The sequence below is a fragment of the Lichtheimia ornata genome (assembly GCF_029851405.1).
Source record: "Lichtheimia ornata isolate CBS 291.66 chromosome Unknown scaffold00028, whole genome shotgun sequence".
NCBI lineage: Eukaryota > Fungi > Mucoromycota > Mucoromycetes > Mucorales > Lichtheimiaceae > Lichtheimia > Lichtheimia ornata.
Window position 1 is genome coordinate 22,000 of NW_026695348.1, and position 24,414 is coordinate 46,413.

Consider the following 24,414-nt stretch of genomic DNA (forward strand, 5'->3'; position numbering starts at 1 on the left):
GTGTGTGTACATAATATTGTATATACTACGACGATGATGATGATGAATAAAAGAATCCAGATCCAAGACCTGGAGGTACAGGGGGTGCATCCATATGGCCATGGGGTACTTCAATACGATCACCAGCAATCTGCAATAGTTTGACCTTGATGCCGATATCAGCGAGTGAATGAAGATAATCGGATGTCTCCTTGGTAGATATACCCTTGTGGAGCAGCATGCTGAATCCATCTTTCCATTCGGATGCCTGCTCTCGTGATGCACATATGAACTCGGCTAGTGGTAGATGCTCTTCTGAAAATAAAGCAAAGGATGGATTGGATGATGTGGATGATTCGCCACCGCTTAGTGATATAGCTGATGATCTTCGTTGGAAAGGTTGGATAGTGGCGACTTCACCAAGATCGACTTTGTGTGGAAGCGATTCGAAGGTGTCGATAACGGGTGGGTATCTTTCAGTGAAATCACCATATTGAAGGTACTTTTTGCTTGGACATAGCTTGTAATATCGCCATCGTCTGCCAACTGCATGGATGCTGCTATTAAGACTGGAAGTGCTGCTGGCTGCTATAAATCGATGACTCGTAGGATATGGAAACCAAGCGCCTTGTAATAAACATCCAATGCGTTGTCGTCTAAGGAAATCGTATGATTGTCGATTCAATCGACTTCGTAAATTTCTATAGAGAAAAAGATTAGCCATGGGTCATTGTTGGTAGTAATGGGAAACCACTTACCGGATAGCGATTCGGCTACACAAATCATCAGCCCATTCCAGCTCTTTTAACCTGCGATCACGAATAACGGCATACGGTGTATCGAGCATCAAACGATCGAATTCAAAGATATCCCTTGCTCCTTCATCACCCATCATGGTTGCTCGAAGCTGACTCCTCACCAAGGCTGATACTTTGGAAAAATCACTCGTTGTACCATTCATTTCTTGAAAGAGGCGCCAAAAGCATTGCAATGTTGTAGCATGGACATGATCAAAATGCAGCAAAAGAGGATCAAAGTCAACTGCCGAATCTACAACAATATCATACGTTGAGTATTTTTCCATATGACGATGATGATGGGTCAACTTACATCCTGTACTGATATTCCATTGACTACAAAGCAATTCAGTGACTTCAATGCTAGCCTTGGCAAAAGGACATCGTTTATCATCAGCTCGATGGACTTGTTCCAATACCATCTACATACAACATCATAGTACACGTATGAGTCTCGTTTCCATCCCTCGAATACGGAGAAGCCTATCTGCATTTCCACACTAACGTACTTTGGCGAACAAATTCTGATTTTGGTTGGCAAAGGCGTGCATACGTTCCAGACCAAACACACCCACTTGTCCAAACTCACGATGAGGGGTCTCTGACTTGAAAAGAAATGTCAACTTTTCCTTGCTGTATTTTTCTTTATGCAACCCCATCCCATCCTAGCAACGTACCGAAAATCCAAGTTTTCTCCATTTCTTTGCACCTGATACTGAGACGTGTTGTACTTTGGCTATTGTCCATATCGTTTGCAGCATTTGTACGTGGCGTGGATGTTGCATGGAGATCTGAGTCTTGCATCGTCTATTTGCATTGTGGACAATCGCCGATTGAAACTTGAGTAATTGCTCCCTGACATCTTCCGTGGGGTCATTGTTCATCAACCGCTGTCAAAATTGGGGAGAAGAATATCATGCAACGACGACGATGAGCGTCTACTCACAACACGAATCACATCACACACACACACATACATACATGAACGTATTTATAGGCCTTGTGTCGATCCATCAGCTCCAAAAGTCGACTTCGATGTTCATCAGGCACATGTTGAAGAAGGGATACCAAGAGTGTTAAGCTGTTCAAGCAAAGGATGTAATCCGAACTTTGCAAACGTTGGATCAAGACGCTGACAAGGCTTTCAGGCTGCTGTTGCATCACTTGCTTGTATCCACAGGTGGCATTCTTGTTGCTGATCGTTTGAATGAGGATCGAGGTGGCTGGTCGACAAATGGTGGCCAGCGTCTCTGAGACGACAATGTCGGCAATGCGAGCAACGAATGCGTCCGTGAATGCGTATCGAATCACATTGTCATCTTGTTCAATGAGAGCCGTAAAGGAATTGAGTGCATAGGCGAGTGTGTTGCCGCTGACCTTGTCGATAATGTCACAAAGAGCTTCAAGACCACCTCGTTCAAGAAATTCGGTAGCGAAATCAGGTTCCTGGAATAATAAAATCAATCAATCAATGGATACAGCCATGATGATGGCCTTTTTATACACACATTACCTTGAGATACTTTTGCAATGAAAATGTGACCAATTTGAGGACCTTTTCATCCTTGGAAGAAGGCCATCCAGCTGTATTGGCTGCTGATAGGCATACACCTGACATACGCCTCACTAATGTCTCGGCTTCTTCCAACGGAGGCACACTAAGGTTCAGTTTAAGATGCTCCGACATGCCCGTATGTGAAGAAAAGGGAAAAAAAGGAAGGGAAGGAAAGGGAAACCCACAAACAGGATAAAAATGCCAGAAAAGAAAAGGGGAAAAGAGTGACATACAAGATGTAGTTCTTTCTCCCAATTTGGTCGCAAGGGCCGTGCGTGTGCTACACTGTCCATCATGATCCTGCATTAAGCAACTTGGCGCGTTGATGCATGAAACCTGTTTCATTGCTAGTTGTTTGTTTTTGTAAGAGATCCCCGATCATCCACGACGTCAAAAATCGTTGCTTCATGGCTGTCAATAGATCTATGAAACACTTGGTTAAAGAAGGAGTCCAACAATATACAAAGTGATTGACAACATGTATCATTTTAAGGAGTCTCGCTATGCAACATTGTTTGATCCAACATGTTATGTATTAACAAGAGGTGTAATTGCTCTCTCTCTCTCTCTTCTTTCTTCCTTCTTCTCCCACCCCCAGGTCCCCTTTCAGGAAAATCAGGGAGATGGATTTCCCCAATTTGAGCCATTCAATGCCTGTTTGCTGCTTTTAGAAATGAACATCACACCAATTACACCTCTCTCCTCCACCCCGTATACTGTCAATTTGCTACATATCGGCATGGATTACTTTGTCGTTACGTTAACCCTCTTATTGACCAATGTCGTATTATAAGTGCAATGTGAGAAGCAGCTATCATCATGCCAGCATTACGAGTGACAAAGATGATGCCATTTATCTTGGGATACTAAAGTTCTTATGTAAATCCAGATTTGATCAAGTTCTATAGCTCAATGTTTTGTCATTAATTGGCCCATCCCTAACATCATACGTGTTTTCTTGTTCAAGGATAAACAGGTAGTTACGTACCTCTACTCTTGATGAACATGTAAAGATACACTCATCTCATCATAATGGTGGTAGTCATTTGAAATCAACATCAAATACTGAAATACGTGGGATGTTTTACTATAACAATGTACGTAAGAGGAAATAGCGATGTTATTAACTAGTTGATCAAGGAGGGATCTTAAGAAAATCGCTTAATATTAAAAGGGAAGGAAGGGACGCTCCCGATGTTGACGGTACTCTGGGACCACTGCCTTGCACCATGGCAATCGGCAAGAATAATAAAGGAAAAGCGTCCTTCAGGCAGGAGACAATCAATGGTGCTATTATTGTGCGTGTGTAGAAGAAATCCATTAGCCTGACAACATCATTTCATGAGTCACTTGCCTAATTAGCTGCTGCAAGAACCCAAGATTTGTTATGCAAGTTCTTTTTCTTTTCCACTTGAACCCAGACAAAGGCCATGTATCACTACCATGTTCGTCTTGTCCTGGTGACCTTGGATTCCAGCCATGTACCTCAGCACCTGTTCGACCCATTACCAGCTACGCTGCAATGTGCAAAAGACACGCATTCCTTCAAGCACAAGTTAAAGACAAAGCTTGTTCGTTCTCACAAATCGCGTGGCAAACCACGGGTGCCAGGCTCCAGACCCAATGCACCACCCACACCCATACGATCAGCCAAGCAATCGCACCCACCTCACTTGACCGATTACCCTGATTTCCGCTTGGGCTCAATATCTGTCGAGTCGTTTCGTACCAAGGGTGATAGCAAAGTACAGGAACATTGTACTACCGATTGTGGATATGGCATATTGCATGTGTATCGAGACACCCACGACAAGCAACAACAATCCTCCAATGCGTCACCGCACTATGCGTGTATCCTTGCCGTACCATCATTTATGCAACTCGACGACCTCTTCCATTTTATACGTGATACCCATTGCGAGTACCGTGTGATCAGGTAATACATACCACAATGCTCCATGGTAGCCATCTTTTCTCACAAGGATCTAATGCTAGGGATCATGCGCCAAACAAGTACACCGTTATTCTCAAGTTTAATACATCAAAGGAGGCACAAGACTTTGAACAAAAGTACAATGGCAAGCAATTCAATGTATCCGAGGTATGTATTTTCATGCACATCCATGATGATGATGATGATTCCCCGCCTCATGTGATCTAATGGAAAGAAAAAAATGTAGCCTGAAATATGCCACGTTGTCTTTTTGGAAGAAGCTCCCATACTCGATGCCATGGTGATTGACAAAAAGTCGCTGCCGCTCTCATTACATGACACCCTCAAACATGATCAACAACGCCCAGATCGCCATGAATTACCCACATGCCCTGTATGCTTGGAACGCATGGATGACAATACAACAGGCCTACGCACCATTGTATGCGAGCACAATTATGAATGTTATTGCTTGAGTAAATGGGGAGATACTGAGTAAGTAGTGGTGGCATCATCCTTGTCAACAATCACAACCCCACTCACATCTTGTAGTTGTCCTACTTGCAAGTATTCTCAAAAGCCTGTTCCTGAAGGATCGAGTGGAAGCAAGCGATCTGTGCTCAAGCCAGTAGCAGAGAGTGATGATACCAATGAGTGCTTTGTGTGTGGAGCCACGGATAGCTTATGGATTTGCATGGTGTGCGGTCACATTGGATGTGGACGATATCAGGATGCACATGCTTATGATCATTACATGGAAACCAAGCACATCTATGCCCTTGAGATCGAGACGCAGCATGTATGGGATTATGTTGGAGATGGGTAAGGTAACATTCCAAAAACACATACATGACGATGCTCACACACACATACACGCATAGGTACGTGCATCGACTTATACAAAATACGGATGGCAGCTTGGTAGAACTTGAGAGTTCGGCAGCAACAGGATCCGATGATCGAAGGAAACGGGTCACATCCCAGGTAGCGTGGGGGGGGTTTTTAGGATGAACAAAGGCATCTTATTCATACGTCGTTTATAGGACAAGATGGAAATGGTTTCCCAGGAATATTCTCAGTTGCTGAATTCACAACTTGAGTCTCAAAGGATGTACTACGAGGAACAAGTGTCACACATTGAATCACAAATCTCGTCGTTGAAAGCCCAGAAAAAGAGCATTCATTCGGATATCAACAACATCAAGTTGGACAATGAAAATCAACAGCGAAGGAGTGATGAATTGGACAAAGAGTTGGCGGATGTTCAACGAGAAAAAGCAAAGCTTGAGCGGCGGCTGGAAATGGCAAAAGCAAAATCAGGCGATATGGAAAAGGAGTGGAAGGAAGAAAAAGAGGTAGGATGGAGCATGAGAGAGATTTGTTCAAAAGGCTTAACCTTTTGTTTGTAGATGATGGATTCGCTGAAACGGAACAATGAATTGCTGAAAAAGGAGCTTGATGAGCAGGATCAGCTTGTGGACACCCTGAATGAGCATATACAGAGTTTGATGAAGCTTCTCGAAAGCCCAGATGACGTGGCCAACAAGCAAACCATTGTGGATGCAGCTTTACGCACTGTTGGACTTGTGAACAAATCAACGTCAACAAACCAAGCATCATCATCATCAACAACAACATCATCATCATCTCGGACACCGGGGTCTCGAAAGAAAGGAAAGAAAAAAGTGACTCGATGATCGAATTCTATACCACGCCCATGCTAGTACTCTATAGATCTTGGCAAAAATATATATTTACATTTGCAAATGGTTCATTTTGGATGCTAGTGGTTTTGAGGGATATGCAATTTCATCTTACAACAGGAGCTGATGAGAATATGATTATGGGTACATATGAAAGGAAATACAAGATGCTGCTGCAAATGATATATGGCTAATGATGCATGCATGAGTGGAAGGAGATGGGGGTATTGTATCATGCGTACACACTTTAATCGTCGTCAATGCGCCAAGAGGACACGGATCTTTGTTCGCGTAACTCATGTCTCGACATTTGTTCCTTCTTTTGTCCACCACGTTGCACATAAGGCTCCAGTCCTTTGCCAAAGTTACTCATGGTCCACGCACCCAGTACCGCCGTCGCCTAAAACGAGTTAGGTAAGCATCACCAATACCATGAAAAAAAAGCATATGATCCTTACCAGAGCAAACACAATACCCATGATGACTAAAAAAAGAGGGATTGAGTTAGCCTAGCTATAGCAGATATCAAGTAGGTAGCATACTTACCAAAGGCAATCCAAGTATACCATTCGTTTTCGGGGAACATGGTTCTCCACAACATTAAAATGAGCGAGAACACCACCGCGAATTGGAAGATGATAAATAGCAACATGCGACCATGTTGCTCACCACCCGCCTAATAAACAAGCACGTACATGAGTACATCATAACGCGTCGAGACGACATCTTAAAAGCTATCTCCTTACCGCCATTCGTCCAAAGTATAAGAGGGGTAGTATTAGAATGGTGACGACAAGTTGAATGTAACCATCCCAATAAAATCCATCATCAAGAGCAAATTGCACGAGGTAAAAGAGGGATACAAGGAATTCGATGAAGATGTCAATTTTGAGCGTAAGGACAAAGAATTGGAAAATCCGATACATCCCTGATGATACACGTGATGGTGTTGTGGTTAATATCCCCCATTTTTCTGTATTCCTCTTTGTCTTACAACTTACTTTGAACAACGACATCGGGGCCAATCTTTTTGTAAATCACCCAGCCAAACTCCTTCACAACGAGATAAGATACGTAGGCGAATACGAGCGCGTAAAGAATAATGACGACCGTGAGGACGATTTCAATGTAAAAGGCGGTTTGCAATGGTGTTGTATCAATGGTCAAATCATAATCGGTATTGAGACGATCCAATCGATCGAGCCATCGTTGGCCATCCATGACTTCAAGACCACCTAGAATGGCACAGATACCATTGAGGATGGCGAGAACAATGATTTCAGCAGCATTTTGATAGACCGTCTATAAAAAGAAAATTGCATGGTTACATCTCGGATCTTTAAAGAAAGCGGAGAAGGGAGGGGGGAGTAGGCTCGCTCAATTATGAAAATGGGGTGGGTCGAGTCGAGAAGTGTGTAATAACAACTTACAGCATCAAAAGCCATACCGACAAACCAAACTTGAAAACCAATAAAGGCAATGTTCTCCCATTTTATACGATTCAATCGACTCAAGGCTGCTTGGATACCATCATGGGCATCGGTCGTGTGGTCGTTTATGCTATGCGAATAGGAGGGAGACGTAACAAGGGAAATGTTGCTGGCTTGTGCTGTATTTTGGCTGGCGATGGCTGATTGTAAAGCAATGATCATGATGCCTTGAAGCAAGGCCAAAGCAATGTATAGCTTTGTCCATTTTGACTGGCTGATGCGTTCGCCCTAAAGTGTGTGTGTGTGCGTTTGTGTCAATGGTAGGTTGCTCGACATGCAATAAACAAAGAAAACGTACAATCTTTTGCAAGGTTGCCATATGTAAGATGCGAGGAGCTGTGTGTATGAGGTAAGGGAGAAAGAAATTAAAAAAGAATGAGAGAGAGAAAAGAGCTTGTCTTCTTGCAATAGGATGGTCTCCTTTTTCTGCTACTCGAGGGGTAGTCAAGTTGGTGGGTCTGCCAAGAAAGGTAAAAGTTTGTGCAACGCTAGATGAAGCACACACACATACACGCACACACACTCACACACAAAAAAGTTACAAAAAGCGGCGACGACCCGGTTGTCTTGAATGAAACAGGTCCATCGGCCCCATTCTAGGCCTGTGTAACGCTCCATTCAGCATATGATTAATCAAGCATAACCCCACAAGGCAGCTAGCAATTAGCTTGTCAAGCTCTTTCTTTTTCCATTGTCCTCTAAAAAAGACGATCATTATCAAAGATGGGAATAGGTAAATGATACGCCATGGTGTCATGCTGCAGTGTAATACTCGTGTGACCAACCTTGTTTCCGGGATGGGCATCCCGATGCCGCCAAGATGAACATGGAACAGTCAAGGGGATTGCATAGAGTGATCATGATCATTGTTTACACCCACACAAATATGAACAACCTGCGAAGGCTATTACATGTCATTTGCATTACAATCTTTATTGTTTCATTTGTATGGCTGATGATGATGTAGTAGGCATATGCCGTATAGCTACAACAATAGAAGGAATTCATTATTGTCATTCAAATCGTGGGCTGATGATGGTGTGAGCTGTACAACATCCATGTGGATATGAATGACAACTGCTCGGATCAACCATGCATAAGATAAAGATCCTGCTTGCCAGGTTGTGTTACCCCCAGCAAAGTTTCTTTTTGCACCACGACTCGATTATTACCATCCTACATCACCTATCTTTGTTGACATCATTCGTATTGCCGTTGGCCCATTGGATCTTGTATTGTTCATTAGTAGCCTTCTGATGATGATAAAAAAAGGTCCCACGCATGGTAGTAGTATACCTATAAAGAAGATAGCTAAGAATGCGCTCTCTTTTTACGATCTTGCTGCATGCGTTATGTTGTTGCAGGGGACAAAATAGAGGAACAATGGATAAGGAAAATGGAATCGATAAAGAATAAATTGGATGTGTACATATACAACAACATCTCGGAAGGAGTGTGAGCGGGCAAGGGGAAACGTGAATAATGGAGGATGATCATCATCATCATCAACGTGTGATCATAATGCGAACAATAATAATAATAGCATCCAGCGTAGTCGTAGTAGTAGGGGTGCAGCATCACACCATTTCCATGAGGTGCTCCTGTTTTACAAATGAGCAAAGCCATCTTTTCTTTTCAATATCGTGCTTCATCTGCTATTGGGTTGGAGGTTCCTTATTGCGACACCTGTCGGTGGTGGCCCCTTTGCCTCTCCTCCAAGGGTCCCAGAATGCATCTTTTGATGCAATACGGATGTGTGTATGTGTGTGTGTCTCTTTGTGTGCATTACTTTTTTTCGCCTCCAACAATAATACGGCGAAGGTATGCATTGATCACGCAACAGCAGCAGCCATCATGTAACTACCATCAACCCCTGAGAATGCGTTACTGCATTCCATTGTCACGACATGATGTAGGGTGTTATCGCAAAAGCGGATACGTTCAATGGATGTGGATCATTACATAGACAAAGGCAGGAGAAAAGAAAGGAACGAAAGAAAAAGGGAAGCAAAAGCGAGGTCACCAAAACAATAGGCATCAACAACAACCTTTTTTTTCATTTATGACATACCTGCATGGATACACGATAAATCTAATCCTTATCGACGTCTTGCATGATCGGCTCTTGTATAAAAGAACATTGACCAACGTTTGCTTTCAATCCAATGACACTCGTTTTATCGTGCCAAATGGACATGACATGCCGATACCGGGCAAGGAGCAGTAGCAGCAGCAAAAAGTGAGACGATCCGGGGCTATGCTAGGAGACAAGGAGTTGATACGAGCTGCTATTTCTTTATATACCTTAGCAGTAATGCTTCATAGTTTGGTCGTACATGTAGTTACCATGGGCTTTTGCTGATCTTTTTGTATGCAAGGGCAGTAGCGCATCATAGCAGACGTAAATGAAATATTTATACCGTGTTGTTGCAAAGGCATGCATGTGTGTGTGTGAGTGATGTGTGCCGTGTGTCTCTAAGTTCACCCATTGGCCCCTTTGGGAGGCATTACATACATTTGGCATCTGGGGTCGGTAGCAGCGCAGGTCCCTTTTGCATTGTGCTGCATGTCTTTTTCGAGCCAAAGATCCAAGGAAAGAAAGATTAAACACAAACCATGAACCCCTCTCAACAACTGACAAGATCCAAGCGTTGTTCTTTCCCTCCTTTCATTGTCATCACCCCATGCATGCTTGCTCGTTTTTGTACCTCCTCCAATGGGGCTTGTGTAAAGAGCATATGCGTTTCCCCTCTCTCTTTCTTACCCTCTCCTTTAAACCAACCACCTCGAAACCTCTTTTTTAACGAGTGTGATCTCGAACAGCTTTTTCCCTTTGCTTTTTCTTTTCGCTTCTTGAGTCTCCATTTCAACTACAACAACAACACACTATTATTCAACAGACCTAATAACACCACCATGACTCATCTTAGTGACTACAGCTTTTTGCGTAAGCCATCATCATCATCATCCATCATCCACCCACCCCCACCTACCATGAAACCGCTCTTTGTCTTACGCGTTGCATGATTTACAGAACGAGCGGTTTCGTTGACGTATCTTTATTTATGGTTTACATATCGAATCTACACCTTGGATGGTTTTCAATGTTTGCATCCAAAGCGATTCAAGCAAGGCGAATTAAAGAGTATAGCAACGTTATTACTATTATTCATGATACCGTTTCAGCTGCTATACGGTATGCATTGGAAAGCGCGTACATTTAAAAAAGTAGCCCGTTGTTGACAAGGTAGATTTAGATTTGACATCCTGCAAGATCAAATATGAGGAAGGATTTGCAAACATCTTTGGTCACATTTTCACAAAGCCAGAGACCATGTGGACCAAAGCTGATCAGGACCTGGTTATCCCCACAGGTAAATGAATGATGCACATCATCAGCTGTTGCTTCTTGGTCAATGTGCTCACACGTGTTTTTTCTTCTTGATGACCTAAGATTATAGTTTGTGCGTTGGATTATCATTGCAGTGGTAAGCTTGACACCTCCTTTGTTACTCCTGATCCACCTTTACTCACACACACACTTCTTATTTACCCCACCCCTTGTTCTTCTATATAGTGGTACGCTGCTCCTTTTACAATGTTTCTGGAACTACCTCGCCAATTCGGTGGCCAAGGCCAGTTTCATGAGTAGTCGCGAGTTCTTTTTCTATATCGGCTGGTAGGTTTGAGTTAATAGCATCAAGCAAAAAAAAGACCAAATGGATACTAACAAGCCATTTATTAGGTCCATTGCAAGTGTCGTCATGTACCCCGTACTGCAATACAACTTCTCCCGAGACATTTATGATCCCACTTGGAAGGAGATTATGCCTGAGCTTTTATTTGGCATCGGTAAGCCATCATCATCGATCATATCAAGAAACGAAATCCTGATCCATGCAAATAGAACTTTTCATTGTTGCCATGCTTGGTTTTGTGTCGCATTTCCGTTTCCGCAAACTGCTCGAGAATTCACGTGAATCCACCAATGCCAAATCCATCATGCATAAGATTCGCTATTTTCAGGTAAATGTCAAACCTGTTCTTGTTAATGAAGTTTTGAAACTCACCCTTCTTTCCATGACAGGAATTAAACTTGATCCTTACCGTTGTGCTTATGATTGATGCATTGTCATTTATCATTCTCAGCGCTGATGGTCTTACAGGCCGCAAGTATCTTAACATGCACAAGTTCACTGCCGATTTCATGATTTGCAATAGTAAGTAGCAATAACCAAAGCGATGCATGAAGCTGCATACTCACAAAGCATTATTAGTCAATGTCACCTCCATGATTGTGTGGTTCATTGTTGTCCTTATTTTGCATCCCAAGCCTCTTACAAACCAAAACACGGCACCCCAAATCCAACAACCTGGCCACGACTTTTTGTCGTCTGGCAAGCCAGGTGATGGCTATACAGGTGCCCCCTCTACCATTATGACTCAACCATCACAAGCTTCAAGTGACTATTTGAATTACACTGGCCCTATTAATTACAATACTACATTCCAACGACCCGCTACAGGAACCGAAGACAACCATATTAGCCATTCATCCACCCCATCTACAGCAACGTTGGTATCCCATCATTATTCAGTACGCCGTAACAAGGATCCTCATGTGGCCGTATCCTTGCCTGATGCTGAATGGAATGGCGGCAAGGATAGCTCACCACGTCAAACATCCAATGACTCAATGTGGTTGCAACAAACACCTCGAAGTGGAAATCGTTAATTCCATACAACACCCACCCACCACATGCAAAGAGTTTCCCTCCTTTTTTTTTACCCGTTGTCTCATGCACATCACACACATTTATACATACAACCACATCTCTCTCTCTCTCCTCCTATTTACTCCAGTAGCCATACACTTTTTACCAACACGTATTATCTTGCGCCTTCTTTTTTTGTTATCGTTTAATTTGTCTTAATGTTCATTCAAGTAAAGCCAGCAATCCATTTTGTCTCTTGATGGACACACCCATGACGCCCTATATACATATATACATATCTCAATAGATACTACCATCAATGACAACAACAACAACATAGGATGAAAAATGAACTTGTTTTTATTGGGGGGTGAATCCTCTCTAAAAGGGAGTTGATGTAGAATGTCGATAGATTAGTAAAAGAAAAGAACAACCTAGGGAGGTATACTTACTATTTCTTCTTGGAGACACCAACGGTGCGACCACGACGACCAGTAGTCTTGGTGTGTTGACCACGGACACGGACACCCCAGTAGTGACGAAGACCACGGTGAGCACGGATCTTCTTGAGACGCTCAAGATCCTCACGAAGCTTGGTGTCGAGACCGTTGGAGATGGCTTGGCTGTACTTGCCGTCAACGACATCCTTTTGTCTGTTAAGGAACCAGTTGGGGATCTTGTATTGGGCAGGGTTTTGGAGAATGGTGACAATACGCTCCAACTCTTCGTTGCTAAGCTCACCAGCACTATGTAATATTATATCCTATGGTCAATCCACATGTACTCCTTCGCGCGTATGAGCATACTAACCGCTTGTTGAGGTCGACATCGGCCTTCTTGCAGGCAATGTTGGCGAAACGACGACCAACACCCTTGACGGAGGTCAAGGCAATGGTAATCTTGTTCTTACCGTCGACGTTGGTGTTGAGCAAACGGAGAATGTGCTGGAACTGTTGATATCAAACCAAGGAGTGTCGATTAGTCGAATGAGGGTCTATACATGAATACACACACACACACAAAAAACGCACCTGGTTCCTCTCAGGGACAACGAGCGACTATAAAAGGTGATATAGATATGTGAGTATTCATCCATCCATTTCATCCATCCTCCATCTCCTTCATCCATCCATCCATTGATCCATTCATTGCTTTCATTGCTCATGTAATCCACTATGGCCCATGCATGTATGTATGACAGCTTACCATCTTGTGCAAAAGGGAGGATTAAGCGGGATCCCACAACTGGCTCTTAGAAAATACAACAGCGCTCGAGTAATCAGCGGTGATTGGACACGACAATTATGCGCGCATCAGCTCATCCTCCCCACACGTGCTTCTCTCTCCTTTCTCTCTCTTTTTCATCCATGCTGCTCGCGTTTCCTACAACCACTGAGCTTCTTATTCCAAACACCTACACGACAGCCAATACCGTACCCATTGACCTCGTATCGCAACATGTCAACAACCTCCTACAAGCCAACCAACACGTAACCGAGGCATGTGTGTTCCTTCTCCTTTCCATTTGCATGTCCACTCATGTCCCCCCCCTCAATGTCGTAACAGCAGCAGCAGCAACATGAACAACAATTCGATGCATTGATAAGCACCATTCGTCAAACGCTCACTGTGGCTCAAGTATTTGATCCAACGGCCCAATACAACCTTCTCGACACAATTACATCCATCCTTGGGTCATATGACAATGATACATCTCATGTAAATGCAATGTAAAGTTATATTATTAAGACGACACTCATAGAATGCGTATAGTCATCAAGGTTGCTACGCGAGTTGGGATGGGATCTATTGGAATGGCTGGAGCCTTACTTGACAACTGCCAATGGTGATCCGGACATGTGTCACAAGGTGCGCGTGTTGACCTCTACGCTCTTTCGAAAGGTGGGACAAGCGATTCGACCCCAAGAAGTTTACATCTTTGCCAGTGAACAAATGAGCCTGATGAATTGGGATGAAATGTTGTCAGATGAGGAAACAGCTGTATGCACCACCATCCGGATCGTCAACTACTTTGGCGTCTATGGCGAAGGCAAGTACTTGTAGTAGTAATAATGCAATTTCGTGTACCTAATCGTGTTGCTATTTAGCCTTGAAACGCACCAATGATCCGAGCACATTTTTGGAAAACACGATCTATCCTTCCAGCTATTGCACCAACGCACTCGATTTCCTTGGAAAAGTAATGCAACAACATGCGTCATGGGGCGACTCTGAAGTAAAGCCGAATCGATGGGATCATGTGATACAAGTGATGGCGAATTCAATCCTCGACTTTATCGACCTCCTCACCACCACAGCTATGGATCAATTGAAAAAGCAAAACCTTGACCAGAGTATATTCAAGGTAAGAGAAGAGAAGAGGGACATGGATAGGAACGGTCACTAACATGCTTGGGTTTAGGTACTATCGCATACGCCCCTGTCAGAGGCCAATGTAGCCTTCAAGCAATGGTATCTCTCCACCTATTTACTCCTCAAGAGCTTTGAGACGATGATTGCCAACATGGATATGAGATTATTGGCCTTGTATACCCAGCGGTTTCCATGGAAATACAACATACGTCGCCCCTTTGAGAAGCCACCTCAGACAATTGACAAGTATGACAATCATGCAGCTATGGTTGATCTTGTGACACGATGCTCGGTAAGTAACGTGAATGAGATTTGAAGCCTTCGGCTCCTTTTTTTTCGCTCATTGAGATGATTAGAAAATCACACTTGCGCTTGGCATCACTTTTGACAGCATCCTTCAGTATCGTCGCGTACTCGAGAATCCGATTCATTCAGTCAATGATGATAGCAACATCAATCCACAAAAGTACCCACTCTCATACGATGGTATCATCACCTTGCTCGCCATATCACTCTACGATACCTATCTCGTGACTCAAGTTTTCGAAGCCGAGAATCTCAGCATGTTGCCCATGGTCCTACAGGAGCAATGGATTGGGTATCACTGCCTCGGTCCAATTTTGCAATTTATTGGCAAGTGAGTCTGGCATGGATGGTGATGATGACGACGGGAACGCTAATGGGGCAGCTTCTCTTTTTAAAGTGCTCAAGCATTGTGCCGCGTAGACAAAGCATTATTCATTCTTGTATTCCTTGCCAACCAAGTGGATGCATGTATATCAATTGACATGTTGACGGATATGAACCTTCCTGGACCCTTGAACAATGATACAAAATTCACATTGAGAGGCGCACTTCAGGTTTGTGTGTGCAGCATGCCTATATATATCGACTTGGGATTCACACAACAAATAGGTCATGTGCAACACAGCAGCGAACAATCCACATCCTGATTTACGACTTACGGCGTACCAACTAATATCCTGCTTTATCGACATGTGTCAAGGAGATGCACAGCTCTTTGTGTTTATGGATTTGTTGGATGAACAACACAGCCCACCTATGCAAGCAGCTGCTATTGGATTACTCAAAGAGCGTATCGTCAATGCATTTGATAAAAAGGTGGGTGCATACATATATACATGGATGGAATGCTCGGGATACTGATTGGCATCCAGGGGACGAATGGTAGCGTATTCAGCACACGTGTTATCACCGACAAGCTGTTTCCACGGATGTTCCGTAAACCAACATCAAGCACGCTCTCGATGACATTGGCCTATCACATGCAATTGTTGAACCTTTACTTATATTTGCTCATGCGTGATCGACAGCAGAAACAGGTAATCATCATCACAACATGGGTACACGGGGGGTGTTGATTGATGATGAATCTAATGCGCGTGCTATGTGTAGACTCGTGTGTGGGAAGGAGATGTATTGGATTGGGTAGAAAAGTCCTATATACGACCGCTACGAGATGCTATTGAAGCAGCATTGCAATCATTATCTGGAGATCAAGAACAAATGATACAGCTAAATCTCTTGCAAAACACCCTAGATCAAGTCATGTACGAGCGTAATAAAGAATGAAGATACATCCACTGCAATTGATACTACATATATACGTGATGGATCAATGTGATCAAGAAAAGGCCACGTACGTGGTGCATGCATGTAACACGCGTTTCTTCTTGCATGACGATGGTTCTTTTTATTCACACAAAGACAAATAGACACAATAATAGAATTGATAGGTGTTTTGTTAGGAGGGTGAGGTTGGGGATCTCGTAAAAAGTGATGCTGCATGTGTGCTGCGTATAGTGAACAACGTGCACACACTCCCATTTAGCAAGGCACATGATGTTCGGGTTGTGCGGCTAAAGTGGGGCAGGATTGGGCAAGCTTTACACAGCAACCTCTTTTTCCTTTACTCTACTACTTTTTTTTACAATGGCTTCTGAAAACGACTCCCCCTCGATCACAACAAGACCCATTGTCCAGTCTTCAGTGCAATCCAACAGCAAACCGATCAATGTCAAACTTGTTTTACTCGGTAAGATGGGGGAGGTGACTATGCCATGTTGGCTTGTCGTCAATCGAGCGCTCATGGCGTCTCTTTTTATTTGTGTATAGGTGAATCTGCTGTAGGCAAGTCTAGTCTGGTGCATCGATTTGTGAATCGCAGTTATGAGGATAACCGAGAGCCTACTATTGGAGGTAAAAAGGGTGGCATTGGGTGTATGTGTTGACAAAGGGTTGTCAGGGTCACTTATCTTGGCATAAAATAGCTGCCTTCCTTACCCAGCGAGTACAGCTCGATGATCGAACAATCAAGTTTGAAATTTGGGATACTGCAGGACAAGAACGATTCCATTCATTGGCTCCCATGTATTATCGTAACGCTCAAGCTGCCATCATTGTCTATGATATCACAAAGAGTGTATGTAGTGTACTTTTATGCTGCTGCTTTTGCTATACCTCCTTTTTGACTCATATCCTCCTCCTCCTCATATAGAAAACAATGACAAAAGCCAAATCATGGGCAAAGGAACTACAACGACAAGCCAATTCGAATATCGTCATTGCTCTCGCTGGCAACAAGTTGGATTTGGTGGAAGGCAATGAGGCGGATAACACAAGTGTCGATAGTGAACAACATGAACGTCAAGTCCCTGAAGAAGATGCTCGTGCCTATGCAGAAGAAGCGGGTCTGTTGTTTATGGAAACGAGCGCCAAAACCAGTGAGAATGTGGATACCATGTTTATGGAAATTGGTAAGTCATGGGGTGGTGGTCCCATTGTTGTTAACGAGTGTATATATGCTTATATACCATTGATGTAGCCAAAAAGATCCCATTGGAGCATCTTATCGCTGCTGGTCGAACCGAAGGTCGTGGTTTGAGAGGAGCTGGTAATGTCGATCTTATGCAGCCAGCTACTGAACCTCAAGGAGCCGGTCGATGCGCTTGTTAAATCATGTATGTTGTCCCTTGTCCCATTCCTATCATTCATGTTTTTATTTCTTATCCCCCCCTCCACACCACACACCCTCCAATTCAATTTCAACCCTACCCTTGACTTTTTGGTATACCCTTTCTATATCCTACGTGTTGTTCCTCCCATTATCTTTATTCGAAAATATACACATTTTTCTATCATATGGATGCTTATTACTGTTTGAGATTGGCAATGCGGATCTCGGGTTTTTGGTAATCAAACACGGTATAATATTGCTTGAGAAAGATATCGCCAAGAATTAAAAAGTCATGTTCCATGGAGGTAAAGGATGCCTGGCAGTTGCTATCGTCGTCTTTGCGGTAAATGAGTAATTCAGGAGGAAGCGTGAATACCAATCCATTCCCCATATTAAATGTCAGGGAAGGTAGCCGGGATAGATCACAATCAATCTTGTATAGTATTCCATTTTCTTGACGTTCTGCACCATAGAATAAAGCCACCCATTCCATCAACTTTTTCGGAAAGATGATGAGCGTTGTTCCTGTATCAATGATTGCTTGGACGTTTCGAGTAATTGTCGTATCACCGATTTGTATCGAAGGCACATCAATACTCCAATAGCCTACAAAAGGGGATAATGAGTCTTTTGGTATTTCAGCAGGGTTGCTTTTTACCTAGAGACTTATTCACTGGTATACTAGAGAATGGGCCATCCACATAATCGGCGTTGTAACCACCAAAGATAAACTCTAATGCTATGCGTAAGATAAAGCCTACTTGAAATGTGCCTCGACCTATATACATACCACCATCCTGTCCATGCTTTTTGTTTCCAAGGTACAAACTAAATACAGGTTCTTGTAATCGGTTTTGGGCAACCAAGTTATCCATGGGTGTTTTGATACTCTTTACGCTGGCTGCTCCAGAAAACGCCAACCCAAGTATGCCTTCACCAGGTCCTTGTGTCAAATCCTCTGATTGATCAACAGCCAATTCAATCATTTGACTCTCCACCTCGAGTTTTCCCAGCTGCAGCCGATCAATGCCGATAATTCCGTTGGCTGTAGATCCATCTCCATAACGGATTCTCCACTTTTCCTTTGTTGGTGTGTATGTACGGGATTTACTTGGATTAAACAAGTGGCTATGATCATTCTCACATGATTCACACATGGTCGATTCTAGAACATCATCATCATGTCAATCAACCTTGATTTGTTTGTATCAAAGTGATACGCACCAACATACAAGTCAGCCGATCCAGTATCCAAATTAAGCTTAAAGTGTTGTGGTGGAGTACCAATGCCGACTTGTACATAATACGAGACGTCGATAGCATAGCTGGTCACCGGGAAAATGGAGTATGCGTTGGGATCTTTAGGTAAACCCGATTTTACTATTGCTGGATTCTCTTCATTCAACATATTGGCGTAACGTGCATGGACTCGCATCATGGCTGTAGGTGTATCAAGACTAAATCCGGCACTGCGATGCAATGGTAAAACGACTTTGGCACCACCACCACCACCACTGCCACCACCATTCTCCGCAATGGCTGCAGCATGAACTATGTTTCCTACTAGTATTGATGCCGCTGCTGTAAAAAATACCACTATTGAGGAGGTGGCAAGGTGCATGTTGTATGAATTATGATGTTGGATTGTGTAAAGGAAAAGAGGTAGTTGCATTCATACTCCTTGATATCCCATTATTATATATGTAAATGTGGCTTTCTCTCGATTCAACATTGAGCCCCACCCCCCGTCATCCAAGGAGGTCGTTGGGTTCCACTATCCCCTTTATCATCCACAAGGAGATTGACGATGATAATAAATGGCAACCACACACACACACACACATACGCTGTCCATCCACTGTAAGAAAAGAAAACAACAACAACCCCAATGTCATGCCAAACAAATGATGATGAAGGTGTTTATAAGATTTGAACTCTAAAGTATTTCTGGAGCTTGTTGGCCTTGATACCCACTCGAGACTTGTGGTCTTCATGCACACGCATTTCCTTGAATGCCTCCGTATGTCGGACATGTTGAGTTTTGCCGTCTGTGATTGCGAGTCTACGTCGTTGGGATGATGATGAACGTGCAGTTTCGTAACCAGGCATGTCCGTGTATTGGCCAATGAGCTTGTTGATGAGCACAGATTCTCGAGTCTAATTCATACATATATAAGTAAGTCATCGCATGTCACATTGTATCCACACAATTCAAAAGTACATACATCTTCTGGCTTGAAACGCTGGTTGTAATAACGCTTGAGATCACGATGTCCAATAACGGCGCCACTGGGGAGAACAAGTGACATGTCATCGTCGGCAAGATGAACCTTTCTCGTCATGTTGGCAAGCTCGGTATCAGCATCCTCATCCTCTCCTCCTTCGAGTTCGGGATACGATGATGAGAAATCGTAAAAGTCCACCAATTCCATAGCATCCTCATCCGCTTCATAGGCAATCTTGCAGTGACCCTTATCGATCTAATAGCACAATACACATGTGTCAGCCCATTTCCTTCTCCATCTACAAGCTCGTTGTTCTCTTACCATATGTTTGCGTACAGCCTCCAACGATCTCAATTCACGACCCTTGCCATTACAGAAAAGACACGTATTACCAATAGAGAGCTTTTCACCCAAGTACTTGATCAAGCCCTTGAGATCCACGAGGTATTCAATATCGGGAATGAAAAAGCTGTGTTGGAGCGTCATGTGTTGCATGTTGTCCTCAAAGGTATCCGCATTGTGGTTACAGAATAAACATTCGGTCTCTTCCAAACGTCGAGCCATCTTGATCTTTTCATCAATCTTGGCATTGATTTCTTCCTCGGTCATATCTTCAGTGAAGGTCATGGACATGGGCATGTAAGCAGGTGGTTTACTGATAGGCGTAGATGAGGAAGTGGATGCATCATCGTGGCTGGTGGTAGTAGTAGTCGTAGTGGTGGGAGTAGGTGTCTTGTCATCCTGATTATCCGATGCTGGTGCTGGTGATGCTGTTTTCTTGGGTCGGGCAGCTTCCTTTGCAACGTTCTCCTTGTGCTTCTTGGATCGCATATGACTATCATACGAGTTTTGTGTGCCAAATGTTTTCCTATGCCACCCATCGACTATTAGTTCCAATTCGACACACTATGAAGAAAAGAAGATGATAACCTACTTGCATGCACTACAATGACCCTTGAAAGGCTCTGGTTTGTTCTCGGGGGCATCAGCTTCTTTGACAGCTATAACAAGAAAGGAATAAGCAAACTTCATACATAGCCCACATGTATGTGATCGAACCTTTTTGTTTTTGTTGGAATTGCTCTAGGCTCACAGGTGGCAAATCGGCCACTTTGCGTTTAAGGTTGTATCGATGCCAATCGCTACGATAATGTATCCGTTGACCTTCGGCAGACTCGAATGCCACTTGGCAAGCAAGACATGTGTATAAACCAGACGACGGGACAGGTGCTTCCATGGTGTGTGATTGTGTGTTTGACAGATCTCGAAAAAGACAAAAGAACCGATCGACTGCGGTACCCAGCAGAGAGCAGCAGCTTTTTTTGTCATTTTCAGTTACACCGCACCAGCCACTGCGGTGTTCATTGCATGAATGAACGACATCCCCTTACCCACCCAATATTGTATGCCATAGCTCGAACCATGCAAGCTATTTCTAGTACGTCATGTAAGGCAAATCTATATCGTATTTCTTTTTCTTTGCTATTGTTCCTAGTATTGAAAGAAGCTTCAAATCATCGATCATATAATAAAAGCTGCTCTTTTAATCATAATCATCATACTCATCATACTCATCAAGGGTGTCATTTTGGCTGTTAAGCTGATGCTCCTTCTATAACATGTGATGTCTTTACAATCAATGATAGCAAATTAGAATAGTGAAAGATAAAGGACACAACTAATCGTTAGGCATTTATTGAATTGGTAGGAGCCAAGATGAGGAGAATGGAAAAACATGCATAACTAAAGGCAAATGGCAGCATACTACTACTGGAATCGTGAGCACTTGATCGCCTTACACTTACCTTTGCCATTGCCTCACCAACAGCAAGTCCGGATTCAACAAACATAAGCGAACGGTGAATCATCTGGCTACAGACCTTCTCATGTCATGTCAACTAATGGGGCTGGAACGTATGAATGTTGAACCATAGCGATAAGGATAAGGAATGGATAGAACGTTGTCCTCATACTACGACAATGGAGCTGATACTTGTAACCTTGCATGCATGCGTAAACAACGTATAAAATGTGATCGAGTTGTTCCTCTTGCTGTATGACACTTGAGAGCATGTGGTGGTTCGTGTGATGTACGAATGCGTGTGCGTTGTATGCGTGAAGCAGCGAGAACTGATTCTGCATGCCCAGATCTTACAAGAGTAGCAATCGAAAGGGTGCTTTTCTGTAGCCAAGTAAATCGCCTCCATTCAACCGTAAGATGCCTTCAGATACAGAAAGAGAGTGTTGTTACAATCGAGGAACGAGTTGCTGGACGAGGAATGCGTGTATTCTCTGTATACTCGAGTCATACAATATGTAGTTGCTGTGCTCTTGTCCCCCCTTCCATTCACCAATGTCAATAAAAAGAAAAAAGAAAAAAAAGTAGGCTGCTCTGTGAGCTGTAAGCTGCGAACCCGAGTGAGTTTGTATTTTACACGAAAGCCTGTTGCCATGACACGTCCATTCGGCCCCATTCGAGTAACCGTGTGTGTTATAAAGCAGGAGAAAAGCATTATAAAGAAGATAAAGCATCAGCTACAACACTCGAAAAAAAATCGCTCTTCGAGCTAATCCTTCTCAGAGAGTTAGTGTCATCCTTGTGCAGGGGCCATGCTAATCTTCTCTGTATTGATCCAAATTTAAGAGGTGAGATTCGAACTCACGCCTCCAGCCCCGAAGTTCGGGGTTCTGCCACTGGGACAAAGAGACCGGTTACTACTCACTATACATTAAAATTCAGCGCTGGTATACTATGAAATTGCCCAAATAAGGAAAAATTATCCTCATTAGGAAAGCGACCGGCAGGCCATGGCTGTTGCTAAGTGACGTTGCATTCGAGTGTTTCACGTGAAAATCAGACCATGAACAACGCTCAAGCTCGCCAGCAACTGCACTTTTTTACACAGATGCCATGGCAACCACATTGGAACCATGGCAACCCCCCCAATGGAACTACCCCTTACAGATACAACATTGACAGCTTCAGCATCGAATAAAAAGAAACGACATTGTGGCAAAAAGTTGGTTTGGGCGCAACTGGTGGTCTTGCAAAACACTTTATTCGTTTGATTGTCTACACACTTTCATCTCAAGATTGGCAACAAGAACAAAGCAATTCACGTGTCAACCAAGTTAGCAGCAGCTATGAACAACTACGGGAGTGCGTTTGGTTGGTCGTTTTTCGCTTGTGGAGGAACATCTTTTTGTGTCAGGCAGCCTTTTCGTTTGATCGTTTGCTGTAAGCTCTGCTGGTACAATCGACTTTACTTGACAACGGCAACACAATGTCGAAGCAGTTTTACTTGTCGAGCAGGTTAACAGAAGCTGTAAACAGCCACAAACACTGTTAAACGCTTGGTTGGTGAATCATCGCGTGTGGAGGAATACGTCTTTGGTTCACCTTACTTTTCCACTGTTATACTGTTTGCCCGCTTTCTCACTATGCCTGCTACTTTTGAGGTGTGATTACAAGCAATATGACGACTTCAAGATGATGGATGAAATGAAAAAACATGTCAACGGATTCGGGCAAGGTTGTGGATCGAAAAAAGAAGGATTACCAGCAAGACCACTTATATTGTACATCACCTTTTTGAATGCGTATGTCACTTTGCTGCTCGTGAGGACTATTGCCAAGCAACAGGACAACGTCAGGATGATGGAAAAAGTGTAACATATAGGATTGGATTGCTGCAAAGGCTGTGGATATGGATCAATTGCAATCAGGCTTGCTATTGCATGTGAATAAGTATAGCATACGATAAAGTGAGAGGTTTCATAAAATAAAATCGATTCATTGAACATGAAAAGACGATGCTAATTGAAAGACATATTGTTGGTGCTTGGGATATCTGTTGTGTGACAGGTGCATGCGCAAAGCGATATGATCCAAAAACAACGCTGCAAACTCTGATACACATTCCGGTTATTGTGGAGCAAAGGAGGTATCAACTCGCTGTTGTAAAAGAAAGTGGAGACGTGTGTGGCGGCATGGTTAAGGATGATGTTAGTGCTATTACCTTTGAACCTGCAACATCATGGATGATGACGATTGTATTGCAATACAAAATAGCTTCCACGCTCAATGATATGTATGAAAATCCTACTTTGATCTTGTAGTAGTGAGAGAGCTTGTTCATGCTTCATGCAATCATAGTAAGGCTTGAGTACCAAAGCAGGAACCTCTGAAAGAGGATGATGGATATAGGAATACTGCATACGTTGGGTAGTTGGATGACATACAACGGTAGCACCTTGGCTTGTTTTATTATACCCTTAATTATCTTTACAATACAAATGTTTGAGAGTTGCCAGTGCCTTACGTCTATCAGCATGTGTGGTAGGAGGCTTCAGCGAATGTAATAATAATGTTGTGACAAAGGGCAAAAGCAACTTGACATGATGATGTAAATGGCCCAATCTCACTTTCTAACCTTCGACCTATTCCCCCTTCAATCCAGAAACTAGCCAAGTGATCCACATCCTGCACATATGAGCTGATGGTACGACGTGAAATACAATTTTCATTCAATGAAATAATCGAAGATAGTACATGGCAGTGGGGACATCTATCAAGTAAATATGATAAAGGAACAACATTGCAACGTGGATAAGGTACGGGTGAATCACATAGAGTCAACAGGGGATGGAATGTGTCATTGTATTCT

General features: G+C 43.2%; 9 protein-coding genes across 9 annotated transcripts; 4 read left to right on the forward strand and 5 right to left on the reverse strand.

The window, feature by feature from the left end:
- Positions 1–25: 25 nt before the first annotated feature.
- On the reverse strand, positions 26–2,463 carry O0I10_006342 (uncharacterized protein; the record flags this gene model as incomplete). The annotated part of the gene is made up of 7 exons (XM_058486371.1): positions 26–680; positions 738–1,029; positions 1,090–1,198; positions 1,286–1,381; positions 1,454–1,666; positions 1,758–2,222; positions 2,290–2,463. 7 exons carry the CDS (start codon positions 2,461–2,463, stop codon positions 26–28), a joined length of 2,004 nt encoding a protein of 667 aa, XP_058342728.1.
- A 1,298-nt stretch (positions 2,464–3,761) lies between these two features.
- O0I10_006343 (uncharacterized protein) lies at positions 3,762–5,961 on the forward strand (the record flags this gene model as incomplete). The annotated part of the gene is made up of 7 exons (XM_058486372.1): positions 3,762–4,267; positions 4,327–4,432; positions 4,512–4,759; positions 4,817–5,086; positions 5,146–5,248; positions 5,308–5,619; positions 5,674–5,961. The coding sequence occupies 7 exons, from the start codon at positions 3,762–3,764 to the stop codon at positions 5,959–5,961; spliced, it is 1,833 nt and encodes a 610-aa protein (XP_058342729.1).
- Positions 5,962–6,214: 253 nt separating this feature from the next.
- Positions 6,215–7,776, reverse strand: O0I10_006344 (uncharacterized protein; the record flags this gene model as incomplete). Its single annotated transcript, XM_058486373.1, has 7 exons — positions 6,215–6,367; positions 6,426–6,451; positions 6,514–6,643; positions 6,714–6,895; positions 6,969–7,269; positions 7,398–7,685; positions 7,756–7,776. The coding sequence occupies 7 exons, from the start codon at positions 7,774–7,776 to the stop codon at positions 6,215–6,217; spliced, it is 1,101 nt and encodes a 366-aa protein (XP_058342730.1).
- A 2,597-nt stretch (positions 7,777–10,373) lies between these two features.
- Positions 10,374–12,192, forward strand: O0I10_006345 (uncharacterized protein; the record flags this gene model as incomplete). Its single annotated transcript, XM_058486374.1, has 9 exons — positions 10,374–10,404; positions 10,492–10,653; positions 10,715–10,831; positions 10,912–10,945; positions 11,035–11,136; positions 11,203–11,309; positions 11,365–11,483; positions 11,545–11,677; positions 11,735–12,192. 9 exons carry the CDS (start codon positions 10,374–10,376, stop codon positions 12,190–12,192), a joined length of 1,263 nt encoding a protein of 420 aa, XP_058342731.1.
- A 431-nt stretch (positions 12,193–12,623) lies between these two features.
- On the reverse strand, positions 12,624–13,381 carry O0I10_006346 (40S ribosomal protein S18; the record flags this gene model as incomplete). The annotated part of the gene is made up of 4 exons (XM_058486375.1): positions 12,624–12,918; positions 12,983–13,122; positions 13,204–13,230; positions 13,379–13,381. 4 exons carry the CDS (start codon positions 13,379–13,381, stop codon positions 12,624–12,626), a joined length of 465 nt encoding a protein of 154 aa, XP_058342732.1.
- A 158-nt stretch (positions 13,382–13,539) lies between these two features.
- O0I10_006347 (uncharacterized protein) lies at positions 13,540–16,138 on the forward strand (the record flags this gene model as incomplete). Its single annotated transcript, XM_058486376.1, has 10 exons — positions 13,540–13,662; positions 13,739–13,891; positions 13,946–14,222; positions 14,281–14,537; positions 14,595–14,837; positions 14,902–15,182; positions 15,249–15,405; positions 15,461–15,667; positions 15,724–15,888; positions 15,962–16,138. The coding sequence occupies 10 exons, from the start codon at positions 13,540–13,542 to the stop codon at positions 16,136–16,138; spliced, it is 2,040 nt and encodes a 679-aa protein (XP_058342733.1).
- Positions 16,139–16,498: 360 nt separating this feature from the next.
- Positions 16,499–17,521, forward strand: O0I10_006348 (uncharacterized protein; the record flags this gene model as incomplete). Its single annotated transcript, XM_058486377.1, has 5 exons — positions 16,499–16,601; positions 16,682–16,765; positions 16,837–16,988; positions 17,064–17,322; positions 17,391–17,521. 5 exons carry the CDS (start codon positions 16,499–16,501, stop codon positions 17,519–17,521), a joined length of 729 nt encoding a protein of 242 aa, XP_058342734.1.
- A 197-nt stretch (positions 17,522–17,718) lies between these two features.
- O0I10_006349 (uncharacterized protein) lies at positions 17,719–19,143 on the reverse strand (the record flags this gene model as incomplete). Its single annotated transcript, XM_058486378.1, has 4 exons — positions 17,719–18,128; positions 18,181–18,261; positions 18,313–18,687; positions 18,747–19,143. The coding sequence occupies 4 exons, from the start codon at positions 19,141–19,143 to the stop codon at positions 17,719–17,721; spliced, it is 1,263 nt and encodes a 420-aa protein (XP_058342735.1).
- A 299-nt stretch (positions 19,144–19,442) lies between these two features.
- Positions 19,443–20,984, reverse strand: O0I10_006350 (uncharacterized protein; the record flags this gene model as incomplete). Its single annotated transcript, XM_058486379.1, has 5 exons — positions 19,443–19,679; positions 19,748–20,002; positions 20,069–20,615; positions 20,682–20,748; positions 20,807–20,984. The coding sequence occupies 5 exons, from the start codon at positions 20,982–20,984 to the stop codon at positions 19,443–19,445; spliced, it is 1,284 nt and encodes a 427-aa protein (XP_058342736.1).
- Positions 20,985–24,414: the final 3,430 nt, after the last annotated feature.